The following is a 25,689-nucleotide window of genomic DNA, read 5'->3' on the forward strand; positions in this document are numbered from 1 at the left end:
CACCGCCATCTTAGCACTTGTCACCAACACGCAGGAAAAGGAAAAGAGGATTAAAGATTTTCCAGTAGTACGTGACTACCCCGAGGTATTTCCTGAAGAACTACCTGGACTCCCTCCCCACCGTCAGGTTGAATTCCAAATCGAGCTAGCTCCTGGAGCAGCGCCCATAGCTCGTGCGCCATATCGACTAGCCCCCGTAGAACTGAAGGAACTCTCTACACAACTACAGGAACTATTGGATAAAGGATTTATCCGCCCTAGTTCATCACCCTGGGGAGCACCGGTACTCTTTGTTAAGAAGAAGGATGGCACGTTCCGAATGTGCATCGACTATCGTGAGCTGAACAAGGTTACCATCAAGAACCGCTACCCTCTCCCGCGAATCGAAATCAGTTGCAGGGATCGAGCTACTACTCTAAGATCGATCTACGATCGGGCTATCATCAGCTAAGAGTCCGTAATGAAGACATCTCCAAAACTGCATTCAGAACTCGTTATGGTCATTACGAATTCCTTGTCATGCCCTTTGGAATGACTAACGCGCCTGCGGTTTTTATGGATCTCATGAACCGAGTGTGCAAGCCTTACCTCGACAAATTCGTGACTGTGTTTATCGACGACATCCTGATCTACTCAAAAAGTCAAGAAGAGCATGAACAGCACCTACGCCTTATCCTCGAGCTCCTTCGCAATGAGCAACTGTACGCCAAATTCTCGAAATGTGACTTCTGGCTTCGAGAAGTCCATTTCCTTGGGCACGTGGTTAACAAGGATTGAATTCACGTCGACCCAGCTAAGATCGACTCTATAAAGAATTGGCCTACTCCTAAGACTCCGACCGAAGTTCGCCAATTCTTGGGACTAGCAGGATAATATCGCAGATTTATCAAGGGATTCTCAAAGATCGCACAGCCTCTCAGGGCTCTCACTCAGAAGGGTATGGTTTATAAATGGAGGGAAGCTCAGGAATCCGCATTCCAGAAGCTAAAGGATAACCTCTGTAGTGCTCCTATTCTCTCGTTACCTGAAGGTACCGACGACTTCGTGGTTTACTGCGATGCATCCATTCATGGGCTCAGTTGCGTGTTAATGCAACGCGAAAAAGTTATTGCCTACGCCTCTCGACAACTTAAGACTCACGAAAGGAACTACACTACACACGACTTGGAACTGGGAACAGTGGTTTTTGCGCTTAAGATATGGAGACATTACCTGTACGGTACCAAGTGCACCATTTACACCGATCACAGGAGTCTCGAGCACATCTTCAAGTAGAAGGAATTAAACATGCGACAGCGTCGATGGGTCGAACTCTTAAATGACTATGAATGCGCAATCAAGTACCATCCGGGCAAGGCCAATGTAGTGGCAGACGCCCTCAGCCGAAAAGACACTACGCCCAAGCGCGTGCGAGCGCTACAACTTACCATCCAGTCTAACCTCCCTACTCAGATTCGAAATGCTCAGGTCGAAGCTCTGAAACCGGAAAACATCAGGGCTGAGTCCCTTCGAGGATCGAGACAACGATTAGAACAAAAAGAAGATGGCGCTTACTATGTGGCAGGGCGCATTTGGGTCCCACTCTACGGAGATCTACGTGAGCTTGTGATGGACGAAGCCCATAAGTCTCGTTATTCAGTACATCCTGGTTCGGATAAGATGTACCACGACTTAAGGACCACGTACTGGTGGCCTGGCATGAAAGCCCACATAGCAGCATACGTTAGCAAATGTTTGACCTGCGCAAGAGTCAAGACTGAGTATCAAAAACCAGCAGGCCTACTCCAGCAACCAGAAATCCCAAAGTGGAAATGGGAACAAATTTCCATGGATTTTGTTACGGGGCTACCTAGATCCCAACGCGGGAATGACACTATTTGGGTGATAGTAGATCGATTGACCAAGTCTGCACACTTTCTGGCCATTAAGGAAACAGACAAGTTTTCTACCTTGGCAGAAGTCTACTTAAAGGAAGTAGTCTCGAGACACGGGGTGCCAACCTCCATTATTTCCGACCGAGATGCTCGTTTTACTTCGGAGTTGTGGCAAGCTATGCACAAATCCTTTGGCTCACGTTTGGACATGAGCACCGCTTATCACCCACAAACGGACGGGCAGTCTGAACGCACCATCCAAACCCTGGAAGACATGCTTAGAGCATGTGTGATCGATTTTGGAAAGAATTGGGAGAAGCATCTACCGCTAGTGGAGTTCTCCTATAATAACAGCTACCACACCAGCATTCAGGCAGCACCCTTCGATGCATTGTATGGACGTAAATGCCGATCACCTCTTTGCTGGGCGGAAGTTGGTGACAGCCAGGTCACAGGCCCAGAACTGGTGGTAGACACGACGGAGAAGATTGCCCAGATCAGACAACGCATGGCGGCAGCTCGTGACCGTCAGAAAAGCTATGCAGATAAGCGTAGGAAACCGCTAGAATTCCAGGTCGGGGACCGGGTTCTACATAAAGTCTCACCCTGGAAGGGTGTGGTTCGTTTTGGTAAACGAGGCAAGCTTAATCCGCGATATGTTGGACCATTTGAAATTACCGAGAGGATCGGTAAGGTCGATTATAGATTGAATCTGCCTGAAGAGCTGAGTGCGGTGCACAATGTTTTCCACGTGTCTAGTCTGAAGAAGTGTCTGTCAGATGAAACACTCATAATCCCCTTCAAGGAACTCACTATTGACACTCTAGGTTTTCCCGAACAAACATCTTGTAATATTATTTTGTATATACATTATTAAATGAAAATGTGACCTTCTTACATGCTACGTGTTGTATGTATGTATATATATATATATATATATGAGTTTGTGCTAGTGAGTCGAGACCATGACTCGAGACGACTCAGTCTCGAGTGGGCCACTCGGTCTCGAGTGGGCCACTCGGTCTCGAGTGGGCCGTAACCGGTTGGGCCGAAACCCCCTTAGCCTATTCGAAACCAAGTATAAAACCCCCAAACCTTCCCCCACTTCCTTCATTTTTACACAAACACACACTCCTTTTCTCTCTCACTAAAAACCCTCAACAACACCACCTTCTCTCCCAAATTCTCGGTTCAAGCTCGGATCTAACCGGCAACAACAAAGAATCTCGGTCAAGAAACTCGGTCAAGCTCGTCATCATCACCCGGACACTTCACTTTCTTGGTTTCTCCTTGATTCGGTGCCTTTTCACAACCGGTTAGTGTTCTAATGTGTGTGTAGGATATATGTGTGTTTTATGAACTAGAAGGTGTTTAGTTAGAAGTGTTATGCATGATTTTCGCATGATTTGTGAGTATTAACAATATGTGTAAACCATTATATGTTAATGCTTGATAAAATGTTAAAAAAAATGGCTAATGAATGGTAGTTTAAGAGAGTTTATGGCCAACCGAACTATGTTCAAGGTTACAAAATGAATGACTCGTTTGTTTCTTGCAAAATGATCTTGTTAAACATGTGATTTTGGTTCAAAGAATGCATGGTTATGTTTAATATGAAAACCCTAAAATGATGAACTTATGATGAACATGTTGAATATGGGTTGAAGATTTGAAAAAGGTAATGTTTGATCCATTATAATTAATTGTCAGTTTAGAAAACTTGTTAGTTAACCCTCATTGGTTATTTCTTAAAATGGGCCTAATGCATAGTACAAATTGGCCTGATATATCTGAATCAACACGTGAACAAGTCAAGACCAGCATTGCGACTCGAGACCACGGCGTGACAACTCGAGACCGCAACGGTTGCGACTCGAGACCACGGCCTGACAACTCGAGACCGCAACGGTTGCGACTCGAGACCTCCTCGTGACAACTCGAGACCAGACTCGGAACCTCTGAGGTTGCGAGTCAAGCCTGCACCACTCGAAACCAGCCAGTACAACTCGAGACCCCCTTGTCTCGACTGGGCTGCTCACTTAGTTATTGGGCCATAACTTGAATTGGTTTGGGCCGCCTGATTGTTTGGACTATGTGCTTTGCTGGACTAATTGTCAACTGTGTGAATCTTTAGGGCCGGCCCAATAACTTATATGTTAAACTGCATGTATTGTGTTAGAATCTTGTAAGATATACGTGATTATTTGTACACCAAACCTGACCTATACTGGTGACCATGTTAGGACGTGGTGACCAGCGTGTTTGACAAGTAACCTAAATCTGCCGAGCAACCCAAGGTGAGTTCACACACTAAAAGCATGCGTCCCAAGGAGGGACACGGACAAACTGCCAACTTTGGGAAAAATACTATTGAACTATTTTTTCCGGGGGAAATCCGAATGGGTATTTACTATCTCCGGAGGAGATACGTTTGGATATTATTTATAAATCACAACTAGCCAAGTTAAACGAAACTCTATCACTTTAAGTCCCTGCTTACAGTACCGATTAATCGCCGGGGGCGAACGGGTTATTAGTTGATAGCGCTATTAGGTTTGACAACCTCACACCGTGACCGGGGGAGATCGGGCGTGAACTAGTAGACCTTGCATCTTGGTCAATGACGATAGATATTGACTCGGGCCACAATAACTTTCCGTCAACAGTTTCGGTATCTACAGTTTAGTGAGCTTACAGATGGGGTAGCTCCGCACAACGTGATTATAAATGCTTTATCTAAACAACTTATGTTTTTCGAAAACTAAAACTGGACAACTAGTGAACTCGCTCAACTTTATGTTGACACCTTACTGCATGCTTTGCAGGTACCCAGTGACTCAGGAGATTGCAGCTTGCGGATGTGTAGTGGTCGTCTAACCCGTGTGTTGGGTTCTAAACAAACTTGAACTAAGAATCTTGTTCTAAACTATTTTGTCTATGCTTCCGCTACTTATCTGAACTATTACTTAACCTTAAATACTTTTGAACTTTGATTATGATATTTGCCAACCTTGTGGTTGGTGAGTATTACTTATGTTATTAATTAAATTGCTCAGTATAATTGGTGGCTGGATCCTGGTCAGTCACGCCTCCAAGCGGTGGTGTTCCGCATGTGAATTTTGGGGGTGTGACATTACTGAAGACGGATTTGAGACTCCTTATTAGTGGGGTAAAAATACCAATTTGTTAAATTAGGTCATTAAAAATGATGCAATTAATCTTGTTTCTAAGTGAACCAATTTCCATTTTGAATTATTGGTTGTAACTAATGACTAGTTGAAGACAAATAAAGATAATAAACTTCAATTCACCCCAAAACCCTATTGGTTGTGCCTTTCGCTATGTATAAATGTCCCAAACCCCTTTCATATGTAAACTGATGATTACTCTAAGAAAGCAAGTTTAGATAGTTAAAGTTTATATCCTGTGAATTACTATTGAATATTATATTTAGAATCCTTTTGTTGGCATCATAGCCATCTACATCGATCCTTCCCAAGGATTGATTAAACTTGTAATCAATCCCAAAAATCGTAATCATAATATTATATTTGACCATCAGTTAAATCGATAGCATCAAACTCAGGATATCCTCATAAAAAACGAACAGAGGATGAACAAAGAACGAAATGTAATCAAATCTGGCCTCCTATATCTAAAACGCATCGAAAGAACATAAGAATCTTTTAATCGTTTTTGGAATAAAAAATAACCATGGTAAATTGTTTTAGGAATTGAGTGGACATAGTTTTTATCAAAACCAAAAGCTCAAAAGGAGAAGTTGAACTTAGCAAAATAAAAGGTTGCAGAAATAAAAGGTCATGATATTTATCGAAAAAGACAACAGATCGAAAACCAATATTTATTCAAAATCTTTAAAATTGTAAGTGTAGCTCTCGTCGGGTAACTGTGCTTTATCAGTTCTGTTCGACAAAGTCAAAGGCCAAGTCAAAGTGATTGATTAAATTTGGATAGTATGAGTTAATTGATTAAATTTGGACAATATAAGGTTTTAAGGTTCTGAATTTGTGCACATGCACGCTCAGGACTTGGGGTTTGCGCCAGCCTATATATATGGGTGTATAGGTTAGAATTGGGCATCCATTACATTCATTCCTCTCTGCAAGAAGAAGCTTTGTGCAACTCTCACAAACCCAAGTAATCCCTCAACAGTGTGTGCTCATTCTAGAGAGAGTGACTATGTGTTAGTGAGAGAAAGCTAGGTTTAGATCTTAGCTTCGGTTTATGTAATTTGTGATGACTGATTCAATAAAAAGGGTTTCATCTTCTATGTTGTTTTCACTCATGAATCAAGTGCAATGTTGATGTTCGTCATCGATCCAGTGCTTTCAAAAAAAACTGCTTTTTTAGTTTGTTTAATTTAAATGTACTTCCAAAAGGTATTTAAAAATTCAAGTTCATGATATTTTCAAAATCAAAATTGTAAACAGTTCATGAAACTAGCTGATTAATTTGATGTGAAACAATTATAGTTGATATCAAGTTAGTCACAATCAAAGGAGGAATACTAATTTGATCGGACTCATATCAAATTAATTGAAGGTTAAAAGAAATCAAAGTACGGTTTACATTGATTTGATTCAAAACTAATAAAGTTGATATCAAATTCGATCAGAAACCTATGATGTAAAAGTCAAGTTAAAATTGGGAAAGCAAAGAGATGAACAATGACAGAAAAATGAAATTTTAAGGGAAGAAGGAACGTAAGTGACGTTCAAATGCCTAATTCTGAACTCTACAAACTATACTATATGGGCTGTAAAAATCATGGCGGTCAATAATGTACATGGGATTTGGGAAGAAATCCAATCAACAAATCAACGGTAGAAGTTAATACAAAGAAAAACATTAAAGCTATTGTTTATCTCTACTAAGGCATGCACGTGTTTGAGGAAATTGTTATTCAAATTCCTCATCATATAAATGCTAAAGATAATTAGGAAGACTTGTCACTCAATTTATTGGTGCAACTCAAAGAAGCAAGACTACAACCAAACCACTTGAATCAGAATTTGAAGCTTTAAACATGAAAGACTGTTAATATCTTGACGATTTTACCCACAAAATTAGTAAAGTTGTATCAAAATTAGACTTAATTATGTACAAGAAAGGTACATTCCGATTGTCAGAAAATAATAAAAAAAATATATTTATAGTGAAGAGTTCAAATGAAAAAAAAACTTTTTTGTAAAAAAGAAAGAATAAGTTGAAACTAATAAAAATGTTTGATTTAATAATTTTATATAATGTTATATTAAGGGTATAAAGGTAAATTTTAATAGTTAATTAATTTATTGTATTGGTAACTAATTTAAACTAAAAATAATTTATTTTCAAAATATACCCTTTCAAGACAATACTAATTTATCATGAAAGGTAAATTTCAAGATGCGTATGATGAAATGTGGGATAAACTATTTGTTATTTTATCATCATGTCAAAGTTTATCTCAATCGCTCATTCTCTATATGTATTTAAAAATTTTGGGCCCTCCGTGACAGTGGACCCTAGCGATCACCCACATTGTCCTTCCCTAGGGGCATCATTGAAACACAGATACATTCACATATACACATATATACACACATACATGCATGTATGCATAAATAGATTCATGAATATATACATACACACAATTTGTGTGTGTTCATTTGAATTGCTCTTTCACTAAATGCAAATATGTTACACAAAAGTAATGCGGAAATTAGGCTTAATAATTTTAAATGGATATTACCTGTATTCATAAGCCAACCAGGAACATTAGCGTTGAGGGAGTTACCAGTGAAATACCTAGTCATGTCACCATATAAGCTTGTTATGAATTTATTATTGTCTTTTTCTTTCATCTCCATTTTTTTCTTAATTGATCTTCTTTATCAACTTCTAGGTAAACAACAATATGATGTGGTAAACAACAAAGTCAAGTGATTGTATGAACATAGAAATCGTACACATGTGAAAAATTAAAGCATATATTTCTTACACAGTGTATAGATCGTCTAGTCCACTTAGATCTGGTATGTCTCCAACTAAACCATTAAAACTTAGATCTCTGTAAAATTTATGAATATGGACAAAAAGAATATATAAGGAAATTAAAAAAAAAAAAACTTAAGCATAATAAAGACAAAAAATACTAGCCGCAGTCGCAAATAGGTTTCCACCAAGGATAATTAAAAGGATCAGAACTATTACAAAAACTTCAAGTTTGGCAACAGTGCTATATAATTAGGAATTCTCCCAGTTATATTACAGCTTCTCAACACCCTGCAAAAATTCTCAATGTTCTTGAAGTTACAACAACCAATATGGAATTTAAAAACTTGTTAATTGATTTCAAAGTACAACAATGACTTACAAGTTTCTCATATTTGTCATGTTTCTTAGATTCGGAAATGGTGAACTTTCTCCACTTAAATCAGAGATTCTTCTACACATGGATTACATAAACTAAAGGTTTAGTAACATGGCCGGCCCTTAGGGTGGGCGGGGAGGACCACCGTCCAGGGCCCGATACTTCGAAGGGCACGTTATTTAAAAAAAATCCGATATATAAATTTAAAAATAAATAAATTAACAGGGTATACTCATACAAACATCAACATTGGCCCACTTACAAAATTATTTTTATGGTTTAGATTAGTTATTAGTCCATTGCCATTAGGTTTAAACCTTTAATGAGCCAAATACCCAATTTCGTTAAGACCTAAGGGCACGTTTTTTCGAGCTCGAACAGGGTACATGAATTCTAAGGGCCGGCCCTGTTTAGTAATATATAAAAAAGAAAGTTTTGAGAGTGTTCAAGTAACTTACAGTTCTTCTAAATTGCTCAAGAGGGAAATGCTTGCTGGTATTGGTCCCCCCACCCCACTACCAATCATCTCTCTGATGATATAGTCATATTGGAGATAGTGTAGGGACACAATGGTCACAATACTCATCATCAGAAGAAAAGGTTTCAGAACATGGAAATTAGTTAAACACTTACAGTTTGCTAAGTTGTTTCCAGCTTTCTAGGCTAGGGATTCTTCCATTGAAGTTGTTACCAGTTAATCGGCTGCATAAAAATTCAGATAAGGGGTTAACTAGTTATCTAGGACAAGCAAATGATATATTAATAGAATGGAGTTGGCATACAGTTCTGTCAAATTGGTTAGACTATTAAGCTCCACCGGCAACTGGCCAGAGAGATTATTCGCATTAAGAATCCTAGGATTTGAGAATAAATTTGTAGATATATATTCAATCAATCACCATAAAAGCACTAATCAGGACCCTTACAGTAAAATATGATAGGACTAGAAAGAAGGCGTACAGGTTTGCTAAATTTTCTAGTTTTCCAAGCTCCGCCGGAATAGTTCCAGAGAACATATTGTTCTGCAGACTCCTAGTACATTTATCCATTAACAAAATTAGTTAAAGTATATAATAATATACAGAAAAAGAGTATATTATGATGACTTTAGCAGGTTATTAGGAAGACTTTAGCGGCCATATATAGGGTGGGGATCGGCTACAAAATCCAAATTTCTAAAAAGATGTAAAAAGTAATAAAACATTATAATTTCAGCCATAAAACACACCTAAAATACACAAATAACAGAGTGAAGATTACCAAAACACCATATTCAAACGCTAATAGTCCATAAAAACTTCAAACACATCATTGTAGAACTATGAATATAAAACACAACATTTTAGTTAACAAAAAACACAATAAAGTTTGTCAATTCGATAGTCAGAGTTTTGTCATCCAAAACACACAACAAAACCCACAGATATAATGTTTTAGTAATTTTCATTTTGTTATTTGTGGGTTTTTGGGTGTGTTTTTATGATTTTTTACGCTTTTTATAAAATTTCAACTTTGTAGCCAACTCTTAGCCTATATATATGTATATGTATATGTATACACAAACACACACACACTGAATCAGTTGTAACTCATTGAAGTTGTGTCGTCTGATCTATTGTATGCGTTACTAATAATGTCAACTTTGTTTACTCAAACATGCTTAACTGTGGAGTTTTCATCTTCTCGACAACCAATTCGCCCAAAACGCATTGGTGATGTTTAAGTCTCGATATATTTTAAGAACACAACATCCCTCCAAGCCATGATAGATGTCACATTTCTCTAGGGTGTTACAATCAGCTCCCATAGATTAATGGTTCATGTTCTTCTAAGGTTTGCCCCACCATCCCATTCAAATATGTAAACACACTCATCACTGTTTCTTGGCCCATCATCCCAAATGGAACATGATTGATCTAACACCATTTGTAACATTTAGCCTTTCATATCACGAAATGTTCTCCACTCTGAATACTAGGAGCTCATTGATATGTTGTTGGTTGCCCCAATGTAGACTTACCAATTGGTTGGCAATCATTGTATTATCTTCAAAATTGTGTGTGCATGTGTTTTTGTTTGTGAGATGCAAATAGAATGAGAGAACATACAAATATACAAGTGACGTTATGTTTCCCAAGTAAGTCGGAATCCTTCCGGTCAAGCGATTCGCAGATACAGACCTATGTTAGGATACGTTTGTTCTGTAAAAAGATAAGATTCAAATTGATATTAACTAAAAATGGAGTTAAATTGCTCACAGGTACTCCAGCTTGGTTGAAGCCCATTCTGACGGTATAGTGCCATTCAGGTAATTACGACCCAAATCACTGCAAGAAACAATGGGTATCATTATAATGCCTTGAAGCATGGTATCTGATTTTCCTTTTAGGTTTGGTTGTGTTATAAGCCAAGATCTTTGTCTTACATTGTTTTGATGTATGGTAACTTTGCTAAGGATGGTGGAAGTACACCATCGAGATCCTGCCCTTCGAGAATTCTGTTCATAAAGCAAAATCCAACCTCTTAGTTTTGTGTTAACACAAATTCATGGTGAACACTGGAACTAACTTACTTTAGCGCATTATGAACATGTTTTATATTTTATACTCATTGATTTTTATGGCATTGTTTGGTAAGGGAAATAACCAAGACATGCTACATAAATACCCAAATTTTATTATGTGGGGTATAGTAAAAGTTACTCACATACAGATTCAATTTTTAATAAGTTATTATTTATAATCCTTGTTTTAGATTTCGATGTCTTATTTCTCACTTAAATCTATATCTCTCTGTCTTAGTTTGGATGGAAATTTTGGCGAAATAGAAATAGTTATAAAAAGATCTTTAACTTGGTGGTTTTTGTATGAAATCTCAAAAGGTATTTTTCATTGAATAGAATATAATACAAGAGACTTTATATAGACTTTATACTTACACTTAAACTACCTAAAGAATCACACTAACGCATACATGAACTAATAAATATACAACTGAATATATTATCTAACATCCCCGTGCAAGCTAAACGGGGGTGGACCGATGTGAAGCATTTGTCTGAAAATGGTGAACTAAGAGCTTGGAAGACTTTTTGTAAAAATGTCAGCCAGCCAGTCAGTCACAGTCACCTAAACTTGGTCGGAACACATTTAATAACTAGTTTTCCAACAGTAACTAATTAGCGCAAATAGTGACAATCAAGATCTATGTATTTCGCTCGTTAATGAGCAACAAGACTTTGAGTGAGAAAAATGGCACTTTGATTGTCACAAAGAACAGTTGGTCTTTCTAGAGGAAGAGCATGAAACTCCTATTGAAGATGAGTCAACCATTCAATTTTGGCAGCAGTATTAGCCATAACTCTATATTTCGATTGACGGCTTGATCGAACAACAGTTGGTTACTTTTTAGCTCTCCAAGAAATCAAATTGCCTCCCGAAAATATAGAATAATAAGTAGACAAACTAGTCTCCAAGCAACGGCCCAATCAGCATGAGAGTAACCAAGTAGCGATGTGGAAGTAGGGCGATTGTAATGCAACCCAAAAGCAATAGCCCCCTTGAGATAGCGTAAGATTCTTTTTACCTATTGAAGATTATAAGTAGTTGGAGCGTGTAGAAACTAACTAACTTGATTAACACCATATGCAGTGTCTTATGATCATCATTGGAGAGCACCTACAATCAATCGATAGGCATCTGGAAACATAGTACTTGTAGAAAAAAAAAAGAAACATTGGTGCTTAAAGGTGTTGAAGTTGATTTGGCTTCAAAATCTTTGCACGAGTTAGAATATCCAAATCCTTTGATAGATTTATTGAAGACCATTATGAGTGTATGTAATCTCCAATTCAAAAAAGTAATTGAGTTTCCTAATATCCTTGATTGCAAATTCTTTATTGAACCATGATATGAAAGAGGAAAAAGTGGATGGATGGTTGCCCGTTTGAGTAACATCATCAACATACACTAGTAGATACATGATACAGGAGTCCTGTTTGTAAATGAAAAGTGATGGATCAGCTTGACTACATGAGATACCATTATTTAGTAGAAATAGGCTTAGATGATGAAACAAAGTCCTAGGAGCTTGTTTTAGGCCACATATTGCGTACCAAATAAATGACTACTTGAATCGAGATAAAACCAATGAAGTTTTGCTTGATTTTCACTAAAAACTTGAGTAAGGAGTAGACTAGGGCAATCCTTGTTCACTTTTCGGTACGTTCCTACGAAGGCGGTCAAAGGACAAGGGTAATGAAATTATCCGTGAGGCTACCAAATGGAGTCCTGAACCTTTCATGTAGCTTGGCAAGGAGATTTTGAGTCATGGTTACAGGACCTTTTACATGTAAGACCTATTTCATCTTTTTGTACTTGTTTTTCCAAGTGCAGGATTTTCTTCATGTTCGCTAAGTGCTTCGAGGAAGACTGATTTCTGGATTACACTGATTTCAGTGATTGAAATGATGGCAACTAGCGAGAAACTTACTCAATAGGGTTATGATCTTATATGTCCTAGGTCTTCTCGTTCCACTTTAAATTGAGTATCCGTTTCCCTCCTTTGCTAGCATCGATCTGATTAGTCATATCAAGTAATCATATGCTTCCAGAAGAAATCAAAGATTTTCTTGGCTTTTTTTTAGGATTTTTAGGATTTCATGATACCTGTTATGTTCTAGAAAAAGAGGATTCTTGCCACTTTCCTCCTCTCTTCTTTTATACATTTCATTCATTCCCCCTTTGAAAAAAGAAAAAAAAAAGATAAAGAGAGAAGGGGTCAAGGTACCTTCCTAAATTGAAATTGAAAGAAAGGGTCAAGGTGCCTCTAGCCTAGATTAACCTAAGTGAAATGAAGTCTTTATCGCTTTCTATCCCTTCTAGCAAGTTATTAGCATTTGGGCATCTATCAACTAACTGAGCTTCCTTAGTTGACTATAAGTTCCCGGATCTTCAAAAGCTTCACGAGGGACGCGACGTCCAGTTGTAGCTTAATCTTAGTATTTTCTTATGATACTATATAGTATGCATACAAGATGTATTGGGACCAATCCTCCGACGCATCAGCTATGGTTATTTGTATCCCCGAGTTTGCGCTTGAATTTCAGTGATGATATGTAATTATTACTGGAATTGTCACTACAGTGATGGCAACTAGCGAACAGTTCTCTTTTCACTTTTTTCCCTCCTTTAGAATAAGGACCTTGACCGTTACGAAGGCCGATGCTATGGACTTGCGATTCCCGGCACTAAGAGAAGTTATCATTTCTATCATCAGTGTAGAATCGGGGAGAGAAGAGCCCACCTAACATTTTCAATTAAATATCCAATTAATTAACTTGCAAACATGAGAGGGAAGGGTTCATAAAACCCTTTGGTTGTTCCATATAAAAATTCTCGGTGAGATGCCCATGCAAGAAGGCATTGTTAACATCTAATTGATGAACATGCCAATTGTGAATAACGCTTATGGCCAAAATCGTGCAAACAGTGGTGGCGTTAACAACTGGGCTAAAATTATGAGTGTAGTCGAGGCTCGGCACCTGACTAAAGCCCTGAGCAACAAGACAAGCGTTGTGACGTTCAAAGGATCCTTCGGAGAAATTTAGTTTGGAAGATCCATTATTTATTATTCAAAGAAATGAATAAGAGTCCAAGTGTAAGTTCATGATTCGGACCGTGACCCGTGATTAGTGTGTGATTATGTTCAAAGACGGAAAGATTAGAGACGGATAAAACAACTTTCTTGTATAAATTCGGTAGCATAACATTACAAACCGGCCTGATTACAAGCTAGCCGAACCATACCAAAGGAGTATACATCCGGGGAGAGACCAAATGGTGAGCTCCCCCCCCCCCCAAAGTCTAAAACCTTCAAAAAGTTGCAAATGACTAAGGGTTGGTATTTATAGCCACACCCCCTTGTCTTGCAAACACACACGGTCAAACGAATTCACGAGTGGGTCTATACACGTTCGTTTGACAGTTTCACTAACTATTACACAAGCAGCATAAAATAAATCTAATCTATTCGAACACATCGGAAACAAAAACTGCAACAATAAATTCCCGCTTGTCCGTTGCTGTCGAATGCTGAAAATGCAACTGCAATCGATCTTCAGTCAAGTATTTGTTGACGTTATCTTCTCTGTGTTAACAAATTTCCCCTTGACTGATGATCCAGGTAAGTAGTATCTTGACTTGAGTCTTCATAGCAATACCAAACCCTTGAAGCTTCTCGTATAATATTTCCCCCTCAAAGTACGCGTATCCATGTTGGGTGTTGTGCAATCTCCTCGCAGGGTTAAATTGACCGATCTTCAGCTGATCCTCCAATACTCCAACCGACATTTGATAAGGGTTCCATTCTTTAAAAACTGCATCATGTCTTGATCTTGTCATAAGAACTCTATTTCATTCAAACATACTACATTGGTAGAGTTTTCTGGTGAACTGTCTTCTGTAAACCATCTTTGTGGAATCGACCAAGTAATGCACTTTGATCATCAGTATCAACACTCAGGAAGTCAGCTAGACCGAGTATATCACTTGCAAGCTCAATCAGCACGCTTAGTTGAACTACATCCAAATCTCATTGTCTCGCCATTGTGAAGTTGACCGCGTAATGCACTACGGATCTTCAGCATGAGTACTCAGGATGTCAGCTTGACCAAGTACATCATTTGCAAACTCAACAAATTGAGTTACACCCAGATCCCTGTAAAACCCCAAAGAAAACCTCAAACCCAAAACCGAATCCTGCAACTAAAATCCTCAAATATGTGTCTATGCAAAACATTCCAGCTCTCATGAAGATTCCCCAGGTCTTCAGTGAACAGCGTTTTGAAACTACTGTAGACTTTAGATACCTGTATGTTTCCGTGCAAAACCCTTCACGCTGGCTGGAGAATTAATTAAAATCCTCAAATATGTGTCTATGCAAAACATTCCACGCAGAACCTTTGTTATCACCAGAAAATCACAAACTCTACCACCTGTGATTGCGTTTAGAAATTTATGGAAGAAATTCCAAAACATATGAAAATTTTTATCCCCCCATTTCTTTGGTAAAATCTCTAAACATTGGCAAATTCTCTCCACTGAGCAGAACTGTCGTCAACTTCACTGAACAAATTCTCTCCACTGAGCAGAATCTTTCAAATGTTCTCGGTTTTTTGAAAAATCATGAAAGCGACTTTCTTCTTTGCATATTCTAGTTGATAAGGAAAGTTCCCTAGCCCCGTAGGATCCAACTTGTATCCCCCCAAAGTTCTGCTAACACCTAATCCGAAAACTTCCATCATAGGCATAACTCTTCGACTTTGTGAACTCGTTAGGACCGGTCTAGGCTCTCTAAGTTCCTTCAATCGTTACCAAATGCGAGAATATGACTATAAACAAAATTCTTTCGAGCATTTATAAACACTGATAACAAAACAAATTTTCACATGCGGAAATAAATATACCGTTTTTGGCCCATAATAGTCAAGTCACCAATTATGACATTTCCATCGGTAAAAGTGACTACCCCACGTTTTTTTAAAAAATCATTTGTTTTCATCATGCCTCATCATCCCACGCACTCCCGAACCCGTACGAATTTGACGTTAAAGCTTAATTCAAATAATGATCCACGAAAAATCCACCCCAATTAGTCTTTCTTAAAGAACGAAAGCCCAAAATAATAAACATCCAAGACTGTTGGATGGTCCACGAAGAAACAAGACAATTTTAATACCCACTAATAACAAATGAGGCCCAATAAGGAAAAGACTGAGCCCACTCTAGTCTTTCGTGAAATTGAAAACAAGTGAAGAATGTTTTTCACTTGAGTGAAGAATGTTCTTCACTTGAGTGAAGAATGCTTTTCACTTGAATAAGACAAAACAATGGTGCTTCACTTAATAAGACAAAGCATGTTCTTCACCAGTGGGTTCTTCGCGGGAATCAACATCAGACACAAACATGCCCACGAAGTATGTTCTTCGTGGAGGGGGTTCTTCACCATAGATTTTTCGCAGGGGTTCTTCGGTAGCTGCAGGTTGTTCGTGAACCTTGGTTCTTCAGCATAAACAACATGACGAAGAATGTTCTTCACAGGGGTTTTTCGTGAATCGGGGTTCTTCGTGGGTTCTGATGTGAAGAAACCCTAGTGTTTCTTAACAGACGCCATCATCTTCAAGAACACAGCCAACTGTTCTTCTGCAGATCTGACGAAAAACCTTCAAATGATGATGAAAACTTGATTTTGTTTTGTGAAACAGAAAACTCAAACCTCTCGTATGATCTGTATCATCTCAGACCCATACATTCGGGTCCAAATCTGGGTTTTTACTTTTTACACCATTTTTTACACCTTGAACAAAAACCCACAAAAATCACTGATCTAGAGCACATGTGACTTAGCAAATTGTTAAATTTACTAAGTCGGGTACCATGGCTCTGATACCAATTGTAAGTTCATGATTCAGACCCTGACCCGTGATTAGTGTGTGATTATGTTCAAAGACGGAAAGATTAGAGACGGATAAAACAACTTTCTTGTATAAATTCAGTAGCATAACATTACAAATCAGCTCGATTACAAGCTAGCCGAAACCATACCAAAGGAGTATACATCCTGGGAGAGACCAAGTGGTGATCTCTCCCCCAAAGTCTAAAACCTTCAAGAAGTTGCAAATGACTAAGGGTTGATATTTATAGCCACACCCCCTTGTCTTGCAAACACACACGGTCAAATGAATAACCCTTTCGTTTGAACACTTCAAACGAGCGGGTCTATACACGTTCGTTTGGTCTTTTCACTAACTATTACATAATGAGCATAAAATAAATCTAATCTATTCGAACAGCATTGGACACAAAAACTACACCAACACCAAGTGTCACTTTTTATTAGAGCATGCAATTCCGCTTCCATGGTAATAATCCATTAGTATCATGCATAATGAAATGTGGTAGGATCACTAGAAGTAGATAAAGCATGGTGGAGCGGAAAGTTATCCGTGTGAGGTAAGTCCATTCAATGACAGGGTTTAAAAATTCCCGAATTACACGTATCATCATGGGATGTAGGGGTGCAAACAAGCCGAGCTACTCGCAAGCTACTCGAGCTCTGCTCGAAAAAAAGCTCAAATGAGCCGAGCTTAAACGAGCTTGAGCTCGAGCCCGAGCCTAAAAACAAGCTTATTAGTAAACGAGCCCGAGCTTTGCTTATCGAGCTCGAGTTGGCTCGCGATCCTAATCGAGCTTTCTATTTATATATTTTTATATTAATATATTAAACATATATTTATATAATAATAATTACCATTTATATAAATATAAAAAAATAACTAGATTATATGTATAATAATAATTATAATTAATATAAATTAATTAAAAAAAACTAAACGAGTCGAGCCCGAGCCAGGCTCCAACTTTAAAAATTACCTTCGAGCCGAACTCGAGCTTCAGAAATAAAGCTCGAATCGAGCCGAGCTCGAACCTGGTCGAGCTCGGGCTCGGGCTCGGCTCGTTTGCACCCCTAATGAGATGAGACGGGGGGGGGGGGGGTGGGGTGGAACATGTAAAATGGCAAAGCTTTATTGCAATCATAGAAGCCAAGCCAGATATGAGAGCAGTAGCGTTATTAGATGAGGAGGCCAATGAGAGAATAATAGAAGGCTGAGGAAGGCGAAAAAGGATAGAAGCGGGGGGCGACGTGAAAGAGAAAAAGAAATAGGGTTTAGGGAGGGAATATGATCGGCTAGGAGGGAATAGAAATTTGGAAACTCAATTATTCATGGATAAAGATCGCCTCGCTTGCGGCATGTACATATAATGTATATATGTGTGGGCGCTCGGGAGGGGGGGAGTGAAAGTGCACTAATTCTAACGTCATTTTACTAATTTCGTGAAAATAATAATTTTAAAAGATGGGGAGAGTTAATCATGCATCATGTGGGAGTGTTGATAGCCAAAAGACAAGGGAGTACATACGCTAATCGGGCTTTGTCTTAATTGCTAAGTGTTATGCGCCTTATATCCAAGGCTTTATACAAAACTACTATCAAGCCTTATATCCCCGTCTTACTAGAAGCAGCATCTCTATTTCTATGTGGTAGAGGTAAGACTATCTACATCTTACCCTACTCGTATTCTGTCTTAGCTTTGATATTGATGGGATTTAGTGAATATGATGATGATGATGAATTACTCATGGATAAAGGCTATGGATAAAGGTTGATAACATGTATCAAATCTCAAAAGATATTTTAAATTGAATAGAATAACTTTACATAGATTTTATACTCACTTGAAATACCTAAAGAATCACACTAATGCATACAAGAACTAATAAATATACAATGGAATATATTATCTAACAGTTTTCGTTCATGTGAGGATTCAGATTTAATCTAAGTGGGAACTTTGGTGAAATAAATATAAAAGAATTTCCTATTTTCCGCTTAATATTCAAGGTATAGTTTGGGTTTAGGGCTTTAATTATGGTGCTTCGTTTTATTTTTTTATTTTAATAATTCTTAAATGTTCTTAGGATAAATACATCACAACATTTATATGATATATTTGAATACCTTAACCTTTTGTTTGTGAGACACATGACTTAATTGGTAAGTTTTTGGAGAATGTCAACAGCTTAGTGATGGTATAAATAATATACTAACAATTTAAAAAAAAAATCACTAACAAAATTTATGTTCTAGGAATTAAATAATTAAAAAGTAATGAAATAAATATTTTAAAAATGGTATATCCAAAAAACGGCTGATTAATAATATTTAACTATGTACATTAATATAATAATAATAACTAGTGGTAGTCTCCCGCCGCGTTGCGGCGGAAATTCGATATAACTCGGTCGGAATTGAATTGGTTCATTATCGTATTGGTATGGTACCGATACATGCTAGAAATCAAATGATACTATAATATTAAATTTATTGTAAATGTTTGGTGTATGTACATCCTACGTATTTGAATTAATATGTTTTTTCACCAAACCACCTTTTAGATAGAGATAGTGGGAAGGAGCTGTGAGAGGATTTCCGGTCGGTCAAGATGTCAGGCGACAGCAACACCTTCGGCAACGGCTGAAGCAGCCTGTCGGTCTAAGAGGTGGAGGCGAAGCAAGCTAAGGCTGAGGTTAAGGCAACGCAAGTGTTTAGGTGGGTACCTACATGATCCGGCAATGACGGCTAGGTTCCGGCGAACGTTCCGGTCAATTACTTTGCACCTGCATGTTCCTTTTCCATGAAGATCGACAACGTTTAAGGTGGGTATTGGTTTCCTTCTGGCATTCCGACGGTTGGACCAAAGGACCCACTGGCCACCACGATCGTTAATTCACTGTCTCTCTCTATAAATGAGGCTAAGGGGAATACTGTAATTTGAGAATTGTATTAAGGGCATAGCTATAAATTGATAGGTGGCTACAAGGAGAAAATTGTCTTATACTGAAAGTCGGACGGTGACGCCGTTACCGTTTAGTCACTGTTCCTCGGTTATGTTTGAAATTAATACATACTAGAATGCGAACTTTATCAACTTCTTTTGATACCCTTTAACTTCTCAACAAATGCACATGTACTATTTATCCGCTCATAAGCTCTTTCCAACAATCCTAAACATTATCGCAAATCTTTGCTAACCGCAACTCACTTCCTATCTTAACTTGCCTCCTGACACCATAGTCAATCCTCTCGCAACTTACGTTTAAACACAATACACTCAATGGTAATAATTATCCAGCAACTCGACTTAAACTCTCTACCTCCTAGATTCGATCAACCCGACCCTACCCACCTCAAACAACCGAAGCGAAAATCATACCAAAAATCCCTACTTTATTTGTTGCACTGCACCTCCTGTATGAATCAACCTGCTATCACAATCCATTCAAGCACATACACCATTCAACTCTCTTTTATATTACAATTTAACCTATAATCAAACTACATCCCCGTTTAAAAAAAAACACCTCTCAGCGCAAAACCAAATTTCTCACAATCTGCATTTAACACCCACTTAAATCCATATGATAATCATAAGCAATTTCAAGAATCAAATCATGAAAAATCTGCATAAAACATATAAAAATCCGAGTTGCCGTCGTCAATGGTGATTGACGATGAATGGTGGGTGGTTGTTGAAAGTCGTCGAGGGTGGTGGGTATAGTGATCGATGATGGTGGTGGTTGTTATCGACGGTGATGAATGGTGGAGGATGGTGGGTATGATGGGTTTGGTCTAATGGTGGTGGTCGGTAGCCGGAGAGGTGGTCGCCGGCGGCGAAGATGATGGTAAAAGAGGTGGTGATTGGTGGTCGATTTCTTAGGAGAGAACGGAGGTGAGGTGAGGGTGTTCTCAGGCTTGATATGCGCAGAGAGGAAGAAGGAGACATGTATGACTGAATTTGATTTAATAAAAAGTTCGGTGGTCAAATAAAGAATCTTCTATAATTCACGATTGCACCGACCATTTGTGAATTAATACATATATATGAATATGCAATTAGTGGAGAGTTCAAACGAGAAGAACTTTTTTGTAAGAAGAAAAAAGAAGAAGTTTCAACCAATAAGAATGCTTCATTTTACTTCATTTAATATTTGCATTTAATTTTAGTATAAGGGTATATTGGTAAACTTACATAAATCATTAATTTATATTCTTCCCCTTTAATAACTAACTAAATTAAATTTGTAACTTCTTTTCAAAATATATATTTTTTCTAAATTAAAAAAAACAACTTAATTTAAAGTGTAGAATAAATTACTAGTTGTGTAGTATAAATTACGAGTTGTGTAGGATATATTTCGAGATGTGTAGGATAAATTTCGACAGTGTAGGATAAAATTTTATAATGTGTAGGGTATATGTAGGAAAATTTTGATATGTATAACTTTTGTAGATTATATGTAGCATAATTAATGATATAAGTTATAAATAAAATAATATTTTACTAATATGCCTTTTTTTTCTTTTTTTTTCTTACATTAAATTTATTTTCAAATCAACTTTTCCCTATCCAATTATTTCAAATGTTATTAACAAGTACATTATTTTAGAATTTTTTCCATAAATTAGGAGATATACGTGGACCATATATCGCCTCATTCTTTCATTGCTATTAAATGCACCATTTTTTCCTACTAGTTGTAGGCTTGTACCTCCTTTCACATACACTTTTTCAGGGTAGTAGAAAAAGGAGGTTAATTAGGGTGCTCGGGGCATAATCGGTGACCCCATGCGGTGACCGATTTCCCCGATCGGGGAGGTGTCGCCGGCCTAGCGGGGAGCCAAAAACGGGGAGGATGATCGGTGAGGAGGCATCGAAGAGAGGGGAGGAGAGAGAAGGTGGGCCCTATTCAATCAACCAATGAATTTTTTTTTTAATAAAAAACCAAGTCACCTAAGAGGGAAGTGCTGCCATCAATTTAGGGTGTGAAGGGAGTTTAAGAGGGGAGTTGACGTGGCACACGAGGATTGGTTATGCGTAAGAGAGGGCACTCCCCTAAGAGGGGAGTGCCCCTTACACCCTTAGAACAAATATTATTAGAATATGTGTTGGAAGAAAGAAATAGTGCCTCATCTTTGGCGTTTTGCGTTATTGGTAGTTCAGTCATTAATGGAGCATTATCGGCGTTTTTCTAAAATTAGTGTAGTAGAGATGTGTGCATTGTGAGGCATTATGTTAAAAGGGGTGTAACAGAATTATATAAAAAAAACCATTAAAATAGTGCCTCGTCTTTGGCGTTTTGCGTTATTGGTAGTCCAGTTATCAATGGAGCATTATCGGCGTTTTTCTAAAATTAGTGTAGTGGAGATGTGTGCATTTTAAGACATTATGTTAAAAGGGGTGTAACAGAATTATATAAAAAAACCATTAAAAATGATATTGGAAAACAGAAAGAAGAATTACGGTCATTGGCCAAAGAATTAGAACAAAGGCATGGAAAAAAGAACGCCAAAAGCATTTTTTTGAAAAAAAAACGCCTAGGGGCGGTTTTGGGGCGTTTTTTTGGAGAAAACAACAAAAAACCCAACTACGGGTAGTCTTACCCCACAATGTTGAATTTAGCATTTAGAGGAGGAGGGGCGGTGCGTTATAGCACCGTGATACACAAATTCAACGCGTGATACAAGAACAATTCCCATTGCCACCTACTTTTTCAACGCGTGATACATCAAGACCGTGATAAAATCAACGCGTTATGGCTTGAGCGTAATAAATGGATGCGAGGGGGTGTGGGGGTTTATTGTTGGGTGTTGTTAGTGATGACCATTGCCAACAAAAAAGGTTGTGAGTGAAATGGTTGATGACATGGCGGAACTTGATTGGGTGGATGCTTGTGAGTGATAGAATTCTATCGCTAGTGACCACCCCCACCCCCCTTATGCCAATATTATTGACAAATTTGCCCTTTGATAATCACTATCAGTGTAAATAAACAGAAAGGTTTGCAGAATAAATGGAAAATTAGAAGAACAAAAACAACATACATTGTAATGACGTGACAAACATCCCCAGGGTAGGAGCAGTTACACATAACAGTGTTGTTATAAAGCGAGGTTTCCGTCTGGTTATTGGGTGTTGCCCAGTTGGGATTATTATCACATGGGTTCAGGCTAAAATTCCAGTCCCTTTTACCCAATTCTTCTGCTATATCACGAAGAGCACGCACTGCAAAAAACAACATGAACCGCAAACACAAATGAACATTTCAAAACGAAATCCAATAAGAACAGAAAAATAAAACTTGCCTTCATCTTGAGGAAGATATCCATTCTGTGCATGAACATCAGTTACTTCAAACAACAGGAGTGCTAGGAAGATGAGCACGATGGTAGATAAAAGTTCCAAACTTTTATTGAAAATGATCGACATCTAATTTAAACGAAGATTGTAACAAGAGTCATTCATGTAATGTATATAAAAACATTGCAAGGGAATGTACTGGACTGGCGTCCTGTGTGACTTGACTCATATATGTGGCTGGTATCTTTAAATAGCGGGGGCCATGCAAGAGGCTTGATACCGATGGGTGATGACTAGTATAGTACTCCAAAAACGAATTATATCGAGAAACATGGCCACAGTTTCCTACAGTGACCGGTAATTTGTCTCATATATATGGTGGGTGTCTTTCATCGTAATAAATAGATGCATTATTTCATCGATGGGACCCATGCAAGAGACTTTTGGTGCCTGATTGCCTGTACTGGCCCAGCTAGTTATAATGGAGAGTTAATTGTCAATATCGCCCCTGAGGTTTAGGTGCATTTGTCATTTTCGTTTAAAATGATACTTTTTTACTATTTTGTCCTCCATGTTTGTAACTTTTTGCCATTTTCATCCAAACCATTAACTTAGTTTATTTTTTCTGTTAAGTTGAATGATATTTGGATGAAACTGGCAAATATAAACCACAGCGACGATTTTGGCAATTTACTCAAACTATTTTTAATTTCTTTTATTTAATTAATTTTGTCACATATATAATAAAAAATAATATGCAAGCAATTTTTTTATGAAAAAAAATAATAGTTTTGTCACATATTTTTTTATAAATTTTCATCCAGCCACTAACTAAGTTATTTTTTTTCTATTAAGGCGAAGGATGTCTTAAGTTTTATAAATTAATACAGAAATTAATTTCCAAATGTATTTATATAAATCAATTTTATTAAAAGAAAAAACTGGTATATACTTTTCAATATTTTCGCTTTTAAACTTTTAATAAATATATACAGTTTGAAATATAAGAAGAAAAATAAATCATACATTTTCTATTAGTTTTTTTTAGTTCTTATCCAAATAAAAAGAAATCATACATTTTCAGTTAGTTTTTTTAGTTCTTATCTATTTTTAGTTTTTAGTTTATTTTTATGTAAATGTATTATTTTGCTTGTAACATATTCTATTAATGGGTGACCACACACTATTCGAGTATTTTGGTCAAGGAAATGTAATAAATCGTCACGCTAGCTGGTTTTTCTTTGTAGTGAGCTTTATGTTATAACTCAAGCATTATGTAACTAAAGGTTGTGGGATGATACAATCAAACTTTGTGAATTTAGTTCAAACGTCTAATATTGTCATTAGGAAAAAAACAAATTGGGTAATTTTAACAAACATTTTCATAATTCAGGTAAAAAAACAAAAGAATTTGTAACAGACATATAAAACTTAAAGTTAACTTATTATAATTGAAGAACTAAAAAACTAATATATATATATATATATATATATATATATATAGAGAGAGAGAGAGAGAGGGGCCGGTTAACGTACAATACCTCTTATCCTACATTATGTACGCGATGCCCTCAGCCGTACGATCTTCAATCGGTCAAACGCGAGCGAAACTAATTAAAATGATTAAATTAATCATTTTAATATATCTAAATCATACCAGGAAGGTTAAACGTCATTGCGAGGTCATAAATCTCTGTAATTGACCGATGATAGTTCAAAATCAAACCCTAAATCAAATTCAAAAACCTGAAAATCTTCTTCCCCAACCTCCCTTCGTTCCTTTTAGTGCGATATCGATAATAAGAACTACTAATTTGGGAGTTGTAAGGGTTAAACGGAAGAAGACTGACAATGATCGACCAACAATCAAAGAAGATGAACAGTAACACACACACAGATTTTTCACATGCGATATTCAATTTTCCACATGCGATTATACACACCCCATGCCATTTTTCACATTACCCCATGCTAGCCATTTTTTCACATGCGATATTCAATTTTCCACATGCGATTCTACACACCCCATGCCATTTTTCACATTACCCCATGCCATTTTTTCACATGCGATATTCAATTTTCCACATGCGATTCTACACACCCCATGCTATTTTTCACATTACCCCATGCTAGCCATTTTTTCACATGCGATATTCAATCTTCCACATACGATTCTACACACCCCATGCCATTTTTCACATTACCCCTGTTACGCCCTAATGCATTTTTGACAAAAAGTCACAGCGGAAATTTCATACCATAAAATTTCTTTCATTTTAAACGTCTTGACTTACTTTAAGTTAATTTTTAAAGTAACACTGTTAGACCGACTACTCCCATCGAACTTATTTACAAATAGAAACATAAATTATATTTATGACATTACTTATTCAAACACTCCCGTACAATATAACTTAAGACTCGGTCTTCGATCTTCACTTCTCGGTAATCCTCTGTGACCCATACAACCTGCATTCACACATACATTCATAACATTAGCACGCATTATATAAACAAGATTCATTCTCGTACGCTTTCCATTTCGTTATCTTCCTAACTTTAAACATTCCATACGCGTATGCATTACCAAGTGAGGCTTCAATAATGTACCTACAATGCTTTTCATTCTCAAGGCACGCTGTTAATAACGTTATTATTTAACACATCTAAATCATGGCTA

The 25,689-nt window shown here is 37.4% G+C and overlaps 1 protein-coding gene across 29 annotated transcripts in view; it reads right to left on the bottom strand.

The window, feature by feature from the left end:
* LOC110915448 (probable LRR receptor-like serine/threonine-protein kinase At1g07650) overlaps nucleotides 1-23,242 on the bottom strand; it is an 81,865-nt gene extending 58,623 nt beyond the window's left edge. For 4 of the 29 annotated variants that reach the window (XM_035985329.1, XM_035985332.1, XM_022160139.2 and 1 more), the window contains exons 1-13: nucleotides 23,015-23,241; nucleotides 22,754-22,934; nucleotides 10,676-10,747; nucleotides 10,509-10,577; nucleotides 10,359-10,430; nucleotides 9,177-9,282; nucleotides 9,033-9,073; nucleotides 8,884-8,952; nucleotides 8,709-8,780; nucleotides 8,254-8,325; nucleotides 8,091-8,162; nucleotides 7,879-7,947; nucleotides 7,630-7,685 (exon numbers count right to left, since the gene is read on the bottom strand). In XM_035985329.1, coding sequence (XP_035841222.1) covers nucleotides 7,630-7,685; nucleotides 7,879-7,947; nucleotides 8,091-8,162; nucleotides 8,254-8,325; nucleotides 8,709-8,780; nucleotides 8,884-8,952; nucleotides 9,033-9,073; nucleotides 9,177-9,282; nucleotides 10,359-10,430; nucleotides 10,509-10,577; nucleotides 10,676-10,747; nucleotides 22,754-22,934; nucleotides 23,015-23,138 — 1,075 coding nt within the window. In that variant the 5' untranslated portion in view covers nucleotides 23,139-23,241. Of the gene's footprint in view, nucleotides 1-7,629; nucleotides 7,686-7,878; nucleotides 7,948-8,090; nucleotides 8,163-8,253; nucleotides 8,326-8,708; nucleotides 8,781-8,883; nucleotides 8,953-9,032; nucleotides 9,105-9,176; nucleotides 9,283-9,915; nucleotides 10,167-10,358; nucleotides 10,431-10,508; nucleotides 10,578-10,675; nucleotides 10,748-22,753; nucleotides 22,935-23,014 lie in introns of those variants that run through there. The other 25 variants (XM_035985330.1, XM_035985333.1, XM_035985319.1 and 22 more) reach the window with 19 other exon arrangements.
* Nucleotides 23,243-25,689: the final 2,447 nt, after the last annotated feature.

This window comes from Helianthus annuus, chromosome 16 (assembly GCF_002127325.2).
Source record: "Helianthus annuus cultivar XRQ/B chromosome 16, HanXRQr2.0-SUNRISE, whole genome shotgun sequence".
NCBI lineage: Eukaryota > Viridiplantae > Streptophyta > Magnoliopsida > Asterales > Asteraceae > Helianthus > Helianthus annuus.